Source organism: Spermophilus citellus (genome assembly GCF_964194105.1).
Source record: "Spermophilus citellus genome assembly, chromosome: 6".
Lineage (NCBI taxonomy): Eukaryota > Metazoa > Chordata > Mammalia > Rodentia > Sciuridae > Spermophilus > Spermophilus citellus.
Window position 1 is genome coordinate 16,843,536 of NC_138187.1, and position 14,714 is coordinate 16,858,249.

Here is a 14,714-nt window from a genome sequence, read left to right on the forward strand (position 1 = left end):
ACAATATCTTCATTTTATTTTTATGTGGTGCTGAGGATCGAACCCAGCGCCTAACGCATGCTAGGCAAGCGCTCCACCACTGAGCCATAACCACAGCCCCAGTTTGCAATATTCTTATGTTTGGGTTTCATCTCTATACTCACTAAATCCAGACCTTGTTTGACTAGGGTCAGGTTGAAGAGGCTGGAATATTTTAAAGCAAATTACAAACTGTTGAGCATTTTATTTGTAAATGCTTTAATGTATACCACTAATATTTAAAGGCTTAAAAATGTGTAGAGTGCTACTATTGTAATTTTAAAATTAAAACCCCAACACTTTCCTATGATAGGTTGCACATCCTTAGTCTAAAAATCCCAAACCTTAATTCCTCTGAAATCTGAAACTTTTTGAATGTTTAAAAGAGATTGTGAACAGATTTCAGAGCTTTCAGATTTTGGATTTTCAAATTTCAGTGCTCAGCTGGTGAAGTCTATGCAAATATTCCTAAATCCAAAACATTCACAACTCTTCTGGTCCCAAGCATTTAGATAAGAGATACCCAATCTGTGCCATCTAATCCTCAGCCCATATTCAGTCTCTCCAGTATCTCAAGATAGCTTATTATTATATATACAAGGGATTGTTTAATGTGGCCTTTATCCTCTTCTCCCTCCAAATCATTGACTTCCTGTTTATATCTCCTTTCCTTATACATAGCTATTACCTTAAATAAGGCCCGTTGTCTATTTTTGCCTTGATCTGCTCTAGTCATCTAAAGGGTCACTTTTCCTCCACTCTCACCTGTAGACTCCAGACTACTTCCAGAGTAATTCTTGTTTATTTGTTTTTTGGCAATGCTGGGGATTTTACCCAGGACCTTGTACATGTTGGGCAAGTACTCCACCACTAAGTTACATCCCCAGCCCCAGGGTAATATTTCTCAAATGAAAAGGGAGTTCTCTGAATTCTGTGTTTAAAGTATTTCATCATTTCCTTATAGATTTCATCAGTCTCCTATGAAAAGCCTAAGCTTCTGTGTTCACACGTGGAATTTGGCATGGCTTGGGCCCTTGAGAATGTCTACTGTGTGCCAAATATGGAGCATTAATCCCCATAGGTTAGATTTCTAGGTGTGTTGTTCAGCCTCTCCACTCAATATCAGGGGAAGCCAGATTTTACTCCATGCGTTGTAGCACTTAGTCTGAGTTCTGAAATTGGGAGCTGGGCAGGACTTCAGTGGGTCCGCCTCTGGGAGCATGAGTTGGAGGTAGTCAATAGTGTTGGGAGATAAGAAAAAAGTGGGAGCAGCCAGGACGATCACTGAGCAGGCAGCCAAGGCTTGGGCGGGGTGGGGTGGGCCTGTGTGAATTCAGAAAGACAGGTGCACGTGCTCTCCTGTAGGCATTCTCAATAAACGTTGAGTTCACTGAGTCCTGTTCATGGTGGACTAGGGCAAAGTTTGTGATATACTGGGAATATCCCAGTGTCATTCTGCAGTCAGTGTCATAAGAACTCCTTACTGCTTGTGACAGAACATTTGATGCAGTAGATCATAGCATAACTCTCAGTGCCCTGGTTTTTTGTTTGTTTGTTTTGGCTTAGTTTGGTTTTGTTTTTTCAAATTGTTAGGTTTTGCATTTTATTGTTTTAGGTTATGTTGGTAATTTTTTTAAATGTGCTTTGTTTTATAGACCATCATAATGAATGACTGTATCATCCGAGGGGATCTGGCAAACGTAAGAGTTGGACGCCATTGTGTTGTGAAAAGTCGTAGTGTCATAAGGCCACCATTCAAGAAATTCAGCAAAGGGTATGTCATTGAATTATCTTGGTTCAGTCTTGGGCAAGATGCTGGTGGTGGTGGTGGTGTTCTTGTGTTGAGTTATGGTGTGGGGAGCGGGTCTGTCCTATTTGGGGCACTGAGTAAGAGTTTGCTGTAATGAACACATCTCTTGTGGTTGTGGTTTTAATTTGGCTGATGCTAACCAATTCCAGAAACAAAATCCACTTAAGCTGGCAAAGCAAAGGATGTTGTGCTTTAACATACAGAGGCGTATTTGACAGGACCTAAGAGTCTTCTACCTAAGAGGAGAAAAAGGAGCCAGGCCTCACAAGGGCCTAGAGCCTGCGGCTGGAAAGCCAGCAGCAGTCAGCACACCTGTCCTATCTCTCCTCTCTGTCTTCAAGATGATGCTGTTTGTTCTTTTCTGTCCTCTCTCTCCATCCCCCCTTTCTTCTCTGTCTGATTGGCTGCATCTGGCCCGTTTGCTCTTGGAGACTACCATACTGCCTCGACCCCTTGCTTATCACTTCTCTTTTTAAGCTCCCAACATGTGTCAACTAGAGATCTTATATCTTATTTCTAAATTCCTGGGATAAAGATTGTGGTTAGCTCAGTTTGAGTGAAGTACCTACCCCTGGTCCAAATAGCTGAGGGTGGGGCCAAGTTAGGATTGACCCGATCCCTCAGTAGGATTAAGGACAGTCCAAGAAAGGACCTAGACAGAGCAGAAAGACCAACCAGGGTATGGTGTTCTCTTTGCATCTCTCCTCCGTGGCTGATTGCTTTCCTGGTTCTGACTTATGGCACCACCTATATTTCATCCAGTAACTCAGCCTGCATTTATTGAGCACCATTCCTATACCAGCCATTGGGTTATAAAGCTGGTTATATAAAGATAGATAAAATAGAGTTTCTGCCTCAAAGTTCTCAAAATCTAGAGGTAGAAACAGTTATATAAACAACTACTATATAATACGATATTAGAATGTGATAGCTGTCATATAATGTGATGCTGTGTCACAGGTGGCAGAAGTTAGAGAAGGAAAGAGAAAGGAGCACCTACCTTAACAGTAACACCTAGGAGTAGGTCCTGCAGGAGTAAACCCATATTTCCTATAATGACATTGAACTCTGGGCTCCACGCAGGAATTGGGTTAAGGAGCCATTATAAATCATTCACGTGAAAATATTCACCCATTAGCTCAGAATGAACTAAGGGTGGGGGGGCAGGGTAAGAGGACCAGAAAGCTCTGTGGTTTCCTTTTGGGGACTCCTATGGTGACTGCTGCTCTGCTAGAGTTTGATGAGATCAAGGATTTCCTTGTTGCATAGGGGTAAGGACTAAAAATAATAATGAATTAACAAAGATTTAAATGAATTGTGAGTCATGGAGGATAGCTACTAGCTCTTGACAAAATTTTTCTGACAATGTGACACAGGGCTGGAAAAGGCTAGTAAGCAGATAGCTACTTTATATCCGTTCTGGGCCAAGTATTTAAAATATGATCCCATAAATATGATCACAGATCAGGGTTAATGACACTTGAGGAATCCTGACAAATGGAAATGAGGTCGGAAGTCTAGAGAGAGCCTGCTGACTGCCATTCCTCCTTCAGGTCTTGGCTCAACTGTTACTTTCAATTCAGCTTTCCCCAACCATAGGTTGGGCAAAGTTACATACTTTTCCTTGTTACATATTCTCAGAACTTGGTATTGTGTCTCTGTAGCACTTACACAGTTGTAACTAATTATTTGTTTAGTCAGTTACTTCAGTCTTACTTATTCTCTTGACTGTAAACTCCTCATGGACAGGATTGTGTCTTTTGCTTACCATATATCCTCACTATCTGGCACATAATAGGCACTGAGTAAATATGGTGATTTTAAGAATCTTGGAGATTAAAAGTTATAGTGCATGAACCTGATATCAGTCCCCTGAAACATAGGGCAGATTACTAAAAACGTCATCAGCAGCCATTGTCAAAGGAAGCAGAAATGAGTGAACATTCATTTTTATTTGGTGCCTGCTCTTTTATTTTTTTCCACATTTTTTATTGGTGCCTTATAGTTGTACAGAATGACGAGATTTGTTGTTACATATTTGTACCTGCACACAATATAACAATATAGATTGCCCAGTACCAGTCCCCAGCGCTTTCCCCCTCCCTTCCTGTCTGCTCTTTTAACTTTGAGGATCTTGCTTCTTTTGCCATGCTGTTTCCTTACACATTTCTTTGGCCCAGCATTTCTGATCTTGAGCTACTAGTCTCACCTGCATTCGTCATCTTCAACGTGGTAGAGTTTTATGGCCTGGGGATGCTTAGAACAGTCTCATGGAGACACGATGAAGTTGAGGTTATGATCAGTAGTTCTATAAACCTTGAACCAAAGCACGTTGCCTTGACCTTTCTTTGTCATCTTCTTTTCCTTCTCTAGTGTTGCATTCTTTCCCTTACATATCGGGGACCATGTCTTTATCGAGGAAGATTGTGTGGTCAACGCAGCTCAGATTGGTTCTTACGTTCACGTTGGCAAGAACTGTGTGATTGTGAGTATGGTGACTCAGCCAACTAAGCAGCTTTGTCCCTCTGCCTCCATCCCTTAGGTCAGTGGGAATCTGCTTCTGTGACCAAGCAGGGTAGTAGTAGTTTCTAGTCTTCCCGAGGTTGGGTCTTCCTTACTGGATTTGGAATTTTTTCTAGGCATTAATAACAATGCCTAACCTTATAGAACCTCTGACATGAGGTGTTAAACTCTTCCTTTAGTCACTCACTTAATTCTTTCAATCATCCAAGGGTGTTTAGGTACTGGTATTATCCCTATTTGCAGATGAGAAGACCGAGGACCTGAGATGTTACAGTAAGTGGTAGATCTAGGATTTAAATGCAGCAATATGATTAGCTGTGCTGCCACATAATCTACTGGTTGCTTTAAAAATCAAGGAGCTTATAGCCTAGTGGGGGACAAGGGATCTGAAGGGCAGGTAGAAATTGGCACAGAAGACAAGGGGAGCTTGGACAGTCAAAAAAAGGGAATGACATGTAAAAGGGTTGGAGTCACCAGATGACATAATGACATCATGCTAGGGGACCTGCAGGTAGTGCAGGGTACAAATTGGCTCCCTGCTCAGCAGCACCTGTAGGACCCTGGTCCACAGGGAGAAAAAGTGTTGGTTGGTTTATTTCACCCAGCCAAGGTCTGGATTTCTTGCTATTTCATAGGTGAAAAACTTGATTTCTTTTGGGGATTCTAAGAACATAATTGGTGAGAATATTAATGACCAGAGCCTATCTGCCTTAATGTTTAGGGAAAATGTTTCCTACATTTTAGATGTATGTCTTAGAATAGAGTCTAGGAAAACTGAAGACCATCTTCATGGTTTTTTGTTTGTTTGTTTGTTTTTGTTTTTTTTTTATATTGGGGATTGAACTTGGGGGCACTTAACCACTGAGCCACATCCCCAGCCCTATTTTATGTAGAGACAGGGTCTTACTGAATTGCTTAGCACCTAGCTTTTGCTGGGGCTGGCTTTTAACTCGTAATCCTCCTGTCTCGGCCTCCCAAGCAGCTGGGATTACCGGTGTGTGCCACTGCACCCGGCCATCTTCATGTTTTTGATGGTTGTTTCCCATGATACAGAGTCAGCTCTCTGCCCTGGATAAAATTCAAACTGTAAAGTTTCAAAAAAACAGAACAAAAACAAAAAAAACTTGCGAAAGCCAAAGTGGTGCATACCTGTAATCCCAGGGACTTTGAAAGCTGAGGCAGGAGGATCACAAGTTCAAGGCCAGCTGCAGTGATTTAGTGTTTCTCAAAATAAAAAGGTCTGGGGATGAACTGAGTATTAAAGTACACCTGGGTTCATTCCCCAGAACCAAAAGAAAAAAAACCAACTGGTAGAAACCATGCAGTTCAAACTGCAGAAGCCACGAGGGCCCAGCAAAGGGGGACAGTGCAATGGAGAACCATGTTGCTGCAAAAAGCACCCAGCCTGACCAGTGCAGATCCAGGGCATGGGCGTTTTGCCCAGCATTCATCTGCAGAGGAATTGCCCAGTGTGTGTGAGACACAGAAAGTCTTGGTTCAGCTTGACCTTGAAAAAAGTGGGGGAGACGGAGTTGATCTCCAAATAGGAGAGAGGAGAATAGGGACTGCTAGGGGGTGGGAAAGGGAGGGAGGGTGAGAGGAGAGAGGGTGGGTAATGCATCCTAAAATATAGTAAGGAATAAGTTCTTGTGTTCTGAAACACAATAAGGTGACTATAGTTCAAGATGACTTATTGTGTATTTTAGGAAGGACTTTTTTTTTTTTTTTTTTTTTTTAAAGAGAGAGAGAGAGAATCTTTTTTTTATTTATGTTTTAGTTTTCGGTGGACACAACATCTTTGTTGGTATGTGGTGCTGAGGATCGAACCCGGGCCGCACGCATGCCAGGCGAGCGCGCTACCACTTGAGCCACATCCCCAGCCCTTTTAGGAAGAACTTGAAGAGAGAAGTTTGAAACCTCCACGTGTGTAAAGAAGTGATAGGAGCCCTGGGTGGTGTGGTGGCACACACCTGTAACCCCAGAGACTTGGGAGCCTGAGGCAGGAGGATCGAAAGTTCAAGGCCAGCCTCAGCAATTTAGCAAGGCCCTAAGAAACTTAGCAAGACCCTGTCTCACATTAAAAAAAAAAAAAAAAGACCCTTTTGGGCTGGGGGTTGTGCCTCAATGATTTAGTAGCCTGAGTTCAAGTTCCAATAAATAAATAAATGAAAATAAAAGGACTGGGGATGTATCTCAGTGGTAAAGCACCCCTGGGTTTAATCCCCAGCACCAAAAAACAAACAAACAAACAAAAAAAACCCCCAAAGTAATGATAAGGAGATAAAATGATTTAATTAGTACACATTTATATACACAAAGTATCCTACTGTGTCCTATAAATATGTGGCTATTGTATAGAAATTACAAAAGTAAGAGTGAAAGGGTGATAATAAAATCTGTCCTCTCCACTCACCCTGTTTGCCAACAGCTAACATTCCAAGCCACAGCTGGATTTTTCTGATGTTTTCTTTGACAAAGTAAAAACATTACCATAGTGACCTAGTCCTGTCATCTATTCCCAGAGCAAAGTGTCTGAAAGGTCAAGATGCAGATTCTGTTTCTAATGCTTAGGGAGTGCTAGGCTTATCGCCAGATGCTCTGCTTTTTGCACCACTTTACAGTATATCCGCTTATGGCCTAGTCATTGTTAATATCCGCAGACTTGCTTTGGCAGGTTCTTAGATAATCTCAGGAAAAAGATTGCTAGAATTCTAGAATCTCAGAGCAGTGGGAGCTCTTTTAGAGTCTAACTGTCCGCATGACACACAGCTCCTTCCTGGAGTGTCCCCTGTGATATCTAACCATTGCTTTGATGTGCAAAACTATAGGTATTAATCAGAATTACTCAGATGCCTGAAGGAAAAATTTAACAAGCAGCATTAATAAGCACTGTTATTGTCCTGTGAGTGTTATATTTACTGTCTCTTATATTGACAACATTCCTGTAGGTTGGGTTTTACATTATTTCATGGGCGAGGAAACCAAGACTCAGAAATGCCTCAGAAGCTGTCACACGAGCAACATGGTTACAGCTCTTGATTCTTCCTTGGAAATTCTCCAGTGAAGAATAAAGAAGTGGTTCCCGCTGGGCATGGTGTTGCACGCCTGTAATCCCAGCTACTCAAGGGGCTGAGGCAGGAGAATTGCAAGTTCCAGACCAGTTTGTACAACATAGAGTACCTTCTTAAAATGTTTCAAAGGAAGAAAGAGCTGGAATGTGGGTTGTATGCCCGAGATCCTGGGTTTAATCCCCAGTGCTGCCAAAAAAAAAAAAAAGTAGTTTAGCTTTTCAGCTGTTACCAGTCCAGTCATGCCTAAGAAGTACCTGCATGTTTCATGTGGCTTCGAGAATACTTCTGAAGCCCAGTAAAGCATTATTTCTCTAAGTGGGCAGAGTGGCCAACTAGAGAACACAGCAGGTGCCTCAGGCCACCTGGTGGGAACACAGCAGATGCCTCAGGCCATCCTTCCCACTGTTCAGGGCCCTTTTGTCATGGATCTCACTGTGGGACATACCGTGCTTTATGCTGTTCTTTTCCACTTAGCACCCCATGTGCTTAGTCTGAATTATTAGGAGCTTAGCCATGACAAAAGTCTTAGAATTAATGTTAATTTGGGATCATCAGGGGAGAGAGCCAGTTGCTATGTCTTTGAAATTGGCACTAGCAGATAAGTCACAGGAAATAACTTTCCAAGGAAGCGTGAAGAGCTATGCTTATAACTTGCTTTAGAGTTGAGGATGTTGCCAAGTATTGCCAATGCCACTGTCCCTCCGGCTGGAGCAGCTTAATCAGCCACATAAGGAATTCAGACCTTGGAGCTTTAAAAAAATTTTGATTTGGATATTTAATAAATGGGAAATATTTGGACATGACCAAATCAAAGGTGTCTTTCATAATGTTTGATAAAATCTGAAGTCTGGATAGGTTAGCATTATCCTGGTATTTTTAAGATTTCCACACTCTTGGGCATTCCACTGTGTCAGATTTTCTAATGAGAACACAAACGAGTTTATGTGCCTTGGTGATGTAAACACAGCTTATGGGGAGCATGACTTTTATTCAGTAAGTAATCAAAGGTACAGCCTTGAACTGTATACACAAGCTGCTCTTATCCCACTAAACACCTGAGTCTCCTTCTTGCCCTCAAAATGCTGTGGATAATGGCAGAATTGAAAAATGTCAGCAATGGATAAAATGAAGCATAAAGTTCATCCCAAACACTCAGCTGTCACTTGCCCATGGGAGAACAAATGAAAGAATAACTTCCTGTACAAATGAGTTTGTCAAGACTTTTCCAGGAGGAATTGACAGAAGAGCACACAAACAAGCCTAAAACTGGTAGATGCAAAACCTAATGCATTAGCCTAATATAAATGAAGAATATAGAAGTAGATCCTAATTTTGTGCCCGGATGGTTCCAAGGGTTCAATTATTTTTTTTTTTTTAAGAGAGAGTGAGAGAGGAGAGAGAGAGAGAATTTTTAATATTTATTTTTTAGTTCTCGGCGGACACAACATCTTTGTTGGTATGTGGTGCTGAGGATCGAACCCGGGCCGCACGCATGCCAGGCGAGCGCGCTACCACTTGAGCCACATCTCCAGCCCGGGTTCAATTATTGATGCCAGGAGAATTAGTCCTCGAGCAGGTTCTTCATTCATGGAAATAAGATGGCTGTTCTTGGCTTCCATCTGTCCACAGGAAGCCCCAGAGGAAAGCACTTCTATTCCCATTAGTCCCAGCTCAAGTGCTGAGGTTGAGGTTCACTGGACTTAGCTGGCTGATAGACCAGTTCCCTAATCAGTCATTGTCTTGGAACTTGGAGTTTGGCACGTGGGCTGAAGTGCATAGACTGAGATGGGAAGAGGGTGGCTCCCAAAGAAAATATAGATTCTGTTATCAGGAGAAAAGGGAGCAAACAACAGATGCCCACCAAATCAAGTCAAAGAGAAAATTAAACAGAAGTCTTTTTTTTAATGTTTATTAGTTATTGATGGACCTTTATTCATTTGTTTACATGTGATGCTGAGAATTGAACCCAGTGCCTCACACGTGCTAGGCAAGCACTCTACCACCGAGCCACAACCCCAGCTAAACAGAAGTTTTTGAAGACCAAAGTTTGCATAGTCTCTAATGCCTAGATGACATGCACTGTCCCTGGCATACAACTCTTCCCCCCAAATGTACACACACACACACACACACACACACTCCTTTCTTCTCAGGTCCCATGTAAAGCAGGCAGTTGCAACTCACCCTCTTGTTCCTGTCCCTGGCTATTACACAATATCATGAATGGAGAAAATATAGAGTCGCCTTCTACACAGCTGACTAGATAATCTTTACTGCCATTTCCTGACCTGTTTCCTAGTAATAAAAAATTTTAATTTCAGGGGCGCAGATGTGTGTTGAAAGACTGCTGCAAAATTCTTGACAACACAGTGTTACCTCCAGAAACCGTGGTCCCACCATTCACCGTCTTCTCAGGCTGCCCAGGTAACCTTGGTGTTGATTATTTTTATTTTAACCTCTTTAAAGCTTAATTTTATTTTTCCATCCCAAAAGTAATGCATGCAGTTTCTGTCTTTGATAATATGTTGACATAGCAAACTTAAAAATCTTCTAGTACCTCAAAATGCTATCTAAAATATGTCAAACTTCTCTTTCTTAAATGCATAATTGGGTTCACAAGAAAATAAGGAGATTGTCAAGGATGAAAAATGAAGAGAAAACTAAACCCAAGTTGTGAGATTACAGAGGTTGATGCTGTCTTCATAACAGGGAGGTCTAGGACATGATACTCAGGGTGGGCGAGGGGAGAAAGCCTTGGACCTATAATGCAGAGAGATCCTCCAATAACCCTGAAAGGGTTTCCTTCAGGCAAAGAGTGATATAGAACGAATCTGCCACCAGGACATGGAAAATACATTTCTTTTGTGGCCTGGACTCTGGCTGGAAAAAGAAGTTTCTTTTTAGAGAATTTTGACAATGGGCTTACTCTCACATTGGCTGGAAATTTGAATTTATACTTCCTGAATGACTGAGAAATCCTAAAACTGAGAAGTTAGCCTAAAGCATGGTGTAAGACCAGTAATATTCTTGAGATGCCAGAGAGGAGCAAATGCATGACCTCCTGAGCCCCTCATGAGCTCAAAGTTCCAAATTATAGACGTGAGGAAACAAAATCCCTGCTCATTCCAGAAAACTCTGAAGACACTAAAAAGCAGAAGGAAGAAGAAAACCCCCGGACACCTGCCACCCAAGACAGTCTCTGTTCCCCATGTTGACTTGTGCAGTCACCAAGTCACACAGCATATACAGAGACACGTCACAGATTGAAAGATGCAGTATGGTATGAAGAGAGACATGTGACCGTACTTGATACCTTCCACTGGGTGGTTTTAATTGCTTTTCCAATTAAAAAAAATCTCATCACTCAGATCATTGATTATGAATTTCAACGATGTACAAAATCATCACTCAGTTTCTCTGGGGAGGGCAGTTGGCCATTCTGTGTCACGCTTCTCTGCTTTTGCTGAGAAGGAACGAGACTTTTTTTTAGTAATTCTCTCCATATTGGAATCCCACTGTTTACCTGACATGCATCTGATCTGAGTTGAAAAGGATATTGGCAGAGAAAGATCTTAATCTTTTAAAACTTATTCAAGTTCCTTAGCACCAGCTTCTTACTGTCATTGAACTTTGATGACAGAAGACAGGGAAGCATTGGTTGGTACTTCAAATTTAAATAATAAACACTGGTTTTGAAATGCCCTACCACTGAACTACAGCCCAACCCATTTTATTTTATTTGACATTTTGAGACAGGGTCACACCAAGTTGCCCAGGCTGGCCTTAAACTTTCAATCTGCTTGCCTCAGCCTCCAGAGTAGCTGGAATTACAGACATATGCTACCATATCCAGCTTCTCATGAAGGATTTCTGCATGGGAACTTAAAGGTCTCTGCATAAACGAGGAAACAGTCAGAGAGGGTGGGTTGGCCTCATGTCCAGGCTGATTAGTGGGGAAGCCTTGACTGTCCCTTAAGACCCTTATAGAGATAGAGTTGGTTCTGTTTGCACTGTGTCAGGACTTCTCGTTTCTTTTATGTAGTTTCACAGATAAATGTCCACCATCTGGATACGCTGTTGGCTGTCTTCATCTTTCAATCCAGAGCCACAGGGTTGCAGGAAAACTGGCATGTTTTTGGAGAGCAGCACATGATATAACCGAGTCATGGGACAAAATGAAAGGGAAATCGGCCAGAAAGGATGAGAGTCAGGAGCCGAGAACTCAGGTGCCTGCAGGAGCCAGACAGACAAAGCAAATGGTGGATGTCATAGCCTGTCAGCTGCTTCCTGCAGGCCTGATCAGATCATCTGATGTTGTATGAGGAGTTAAAAATTGGAATTTTGATGTGATATCTGTATGTTTTTGAAGAAAGACCGATTCTCCTTGCAAAGCCAGACTAGGCAACTTAGTGAGACTCTGTCTCAAAATAAAAAGGTCTAGGGATGTAGCTCAGTACGGAGTGACCCTGGTTTCAATCCCATTATTTAAAAAAAAGAGAGAGAATAATAATAACAATAATTTAGATTGTCATACCACAGGATATGAATGTTGAAAGTTTTGCTGTTTCTAAAGTGCCCTTTAAGACAGTTGTCTGAGTGTAGTGCCTGCAAGTTCCTGCCTGTGATTACTGGATGTCTTTCTGTGGAGGACCCTTCTGTGGTCCTCCCTTCCTTGATTTATCTGTGTCTGCTGTCGTTAGGTTTGGGGTTTAGTTTCATTGCAGACAGGATAGTTTCTTACCTCAAGGACAAGAGTAAGGCTGGCTCAGTGGGAGTGACACCAGAATCCTGGGAGTGGGCAAGTCCTGGTCTGGAACAGCCTCTGAAATAATCAGCAATGCTCTAATTCTTGGGATCTTGCACTCATGTCCTATCTCCGTCTACCTGGGCTGGTTCTTTGTTTGGAGAACTGTATAGTTGCTTCCACGCATTCACAAATTCATATCATTTAGAAGATATGATCAGTGGAATACTGTCAGTACTGAAGATTTGGAAAACCTAGTATTTAGATAAAATTGAAAGAAAGGTCTCCTGTAGGCTGTAGGCCTCCCTGGCTCCCCTTGGTTGACCAGGTCTCTCTTTCCTCAGGACTCTTCTCAGGGGAGCTTCCAGAATGTACTCAAGAGCTGATGATTGACGTCACCAAGAGCTACTACCAGAAGTTTTTGCCCCTGACACAAGTCTAGTGTTTCTGCTTCATGTCTTGAATTTGTTTGAGCTCTAAGATGAACTTGGGGACGAAGTGAGCGTCAGCATCTCCAGGAGCTTGTGCGTGTTTGACACTTCCTCCTTTATTTTATTTTATTTTTTTAAATTGAGAATGTTTCAATACTTCACGGCTCTAAGCTCTTAAGAATTTAATAAGAGAACATCTGGAGGAGTCGGCTCCACATGCTGTCTCACACCTTATCTGTCAACCGTCACTTCATCCCATTATCTGTGGAACACAGAGTTGACCTTCCTAACTCTGCAACACTCCCAGCACCGTGGTCCCGTGGATGGCTAGATCCAGGCTGAGAGGGGCCTGCAGGGCACAGCACTCCCCCAGGGTGGAGGTAACAGGCAGGTGTGCTGCTCATGGCCACGCCCCCTCACAGCACCCCACTCAGAGAATGCTCAGCTTTGTTGCTGCTGACGTGTTTGACCAGTGGCCACAATTGCTCATAATCCTGGAGAAAGTGTGACTTCTGAGCCCTAATTCCTGTTGCCTGTTGGTGGTTAGTGTGTCTCTTCCCCAAATTACTGTCCCGAGGTGGTTAATAAAAGACTTTCTAGCATTCTGTTCCAGGGCCTTTGGCTTTCCCTATAAGAGAAGTCCTTAGCACCCCACAGTTTGTATTTGCCAAGTTCCAGGTTTTAGTCTCCCATGTAAATGGATTAGTCAGGTAGTCACTCCTTGCCTCAAAGTATTTGTCTGATTTCATTGAAAACAAAGCATTTGTGAACACTTGCTCTCTGATCTAGAACCATTCAACCCACCCCGTATTTGCCTAAAACCTCACAGGTCATATGTATGCAACAGAGCCCAAGGAGCGACACGGCCAGCGGTATTCTTACCATCTCCTCTGGCCAGTCGCACCACCCTTCCTGGTCCTGCTCTGACCTCTTGGCTTAGAAAGGAGGTTTAGAGTGAGGAGCTGAGAAGGTTGGCCTCCTCGGGACTCTGGCCTGCTGAAGGTGAATAGGACAGATTGGCTCAGCCTGGAAGTCAGAACCCAGTAGGAGCCAGCTTGACCTACCTTCCAGTTGTGGGGTTTGCAGAAAGAGCCTTATGTAATCATCTCCGCTAATTCTATTAAAACTCCCTTCTGGTTTGTCATGTTTTGTGTGTTTGTGCATTAAAAGATGTACACATAGATGAGTTGTTTGAGGGTGAGCATGCTCCACTCCCAGCCATGGCTGCTGCTGTTCCCCAGGCTCTTCACCATGTGCCTGGTGTCAGGTCACCATCTTTGTATTCATTGGCTCACTTATTTCACAAAGTCCTGGACCCAAGAGATCCTCCTGCCTCAGCCTCTTGAGTAACTAGGACTGTAGGTGCACACTATGCCTTGCTTATTTCTCATCAACTCTGTAAGGTGGATGTTATTCCCAGTTTACAGACAAGAAAACAACTCAGAGATGTTAGACAGTTTTGTTTAATCCATACAGGGAAGAAATGGCTGACACATGTCTGTCTGGCTCCACAGCCTGCACTCCAGCTGTGCCCTGAAAGATGAGACAAACTTACCTTGAGCTTGTCTGCTGTGTGTCCTCCCTGATGCCAGCCAGCCATGATAATTCCCATTTTTCCTGCTCTTATCCTGGCATCTCCCCAGGGTCCTTCGTCCTTCTGTGCCACCATAAAAGTGAATCTCAGAATTGGCAGAGTTTAGACTTCAGAAATCTCCCAGGGCCTGTCTAACAGACTCCCATCCAGCTGTGTTTGCACATCTGCAAAAGGAAGCCTGCCGCTTTTTCGAATGACTACCTACTTTGTTGGTAAACAACTGAAATATATGGGATGTTGGGGGGCCTTTCAAAACAAATGTACTTTTTAAATCATTAATTCAAGCCCATAATTTCAAAAATCAAGTCCAGTTGCTAGAGAAAGGAGATATCATGGAGTAGGTCTCCTCAGTGCAGAGTTCCAGTCTCACATTCTGTGTCCCAGATGCAACCTCTCTGAACAGTTTTTGGTTCTCTGTTATAAAAGACAGGCTGCACACGCACAAGCAGATCCAGGTGTGTGCCCCAACTCTGTTTATTCCAACAAGGGAGCACCCACACCTGTGTTCTTCATCTGGCTTCTT

The 14,714-nt window shown here is 42.8% G+C and overlaps 1 protein-coding gene across 1 annotated transcript in view; it reads left to right on the forward strand.

Annotated features, from left to right (window-relative positions):
* DCTN5 (dynactin subunit 5) overlaps positions 1–13,434 on the forward strand; it is a 20,280-nt gene extending 6,846 nt beyond the window's left edge. The window contains exons 3-6 of the mRNA XM_081297774.1: positions 1,674–1,792; positions 4,202–4,313; positions 9,744–9,846; positions 12,511–13,434. Coding sequence (XP_081153900.1) covers positions 1,674–1,792; positions 4,202–4,313; positions 9,744–9,846; positions 12,511–12,608 — 432 coding nt within the window. The 3' untranslated portion in view covers positions 12,609–13,434. The remainder of the gene's footprint in view (positions 1–1,673; positions 1,793–4,201; positions 4,314–9,743; positions 9,847–12,510) is intronic.
* Positions 13,435–14,714: the final 1,280 nt, after the last annotated feature.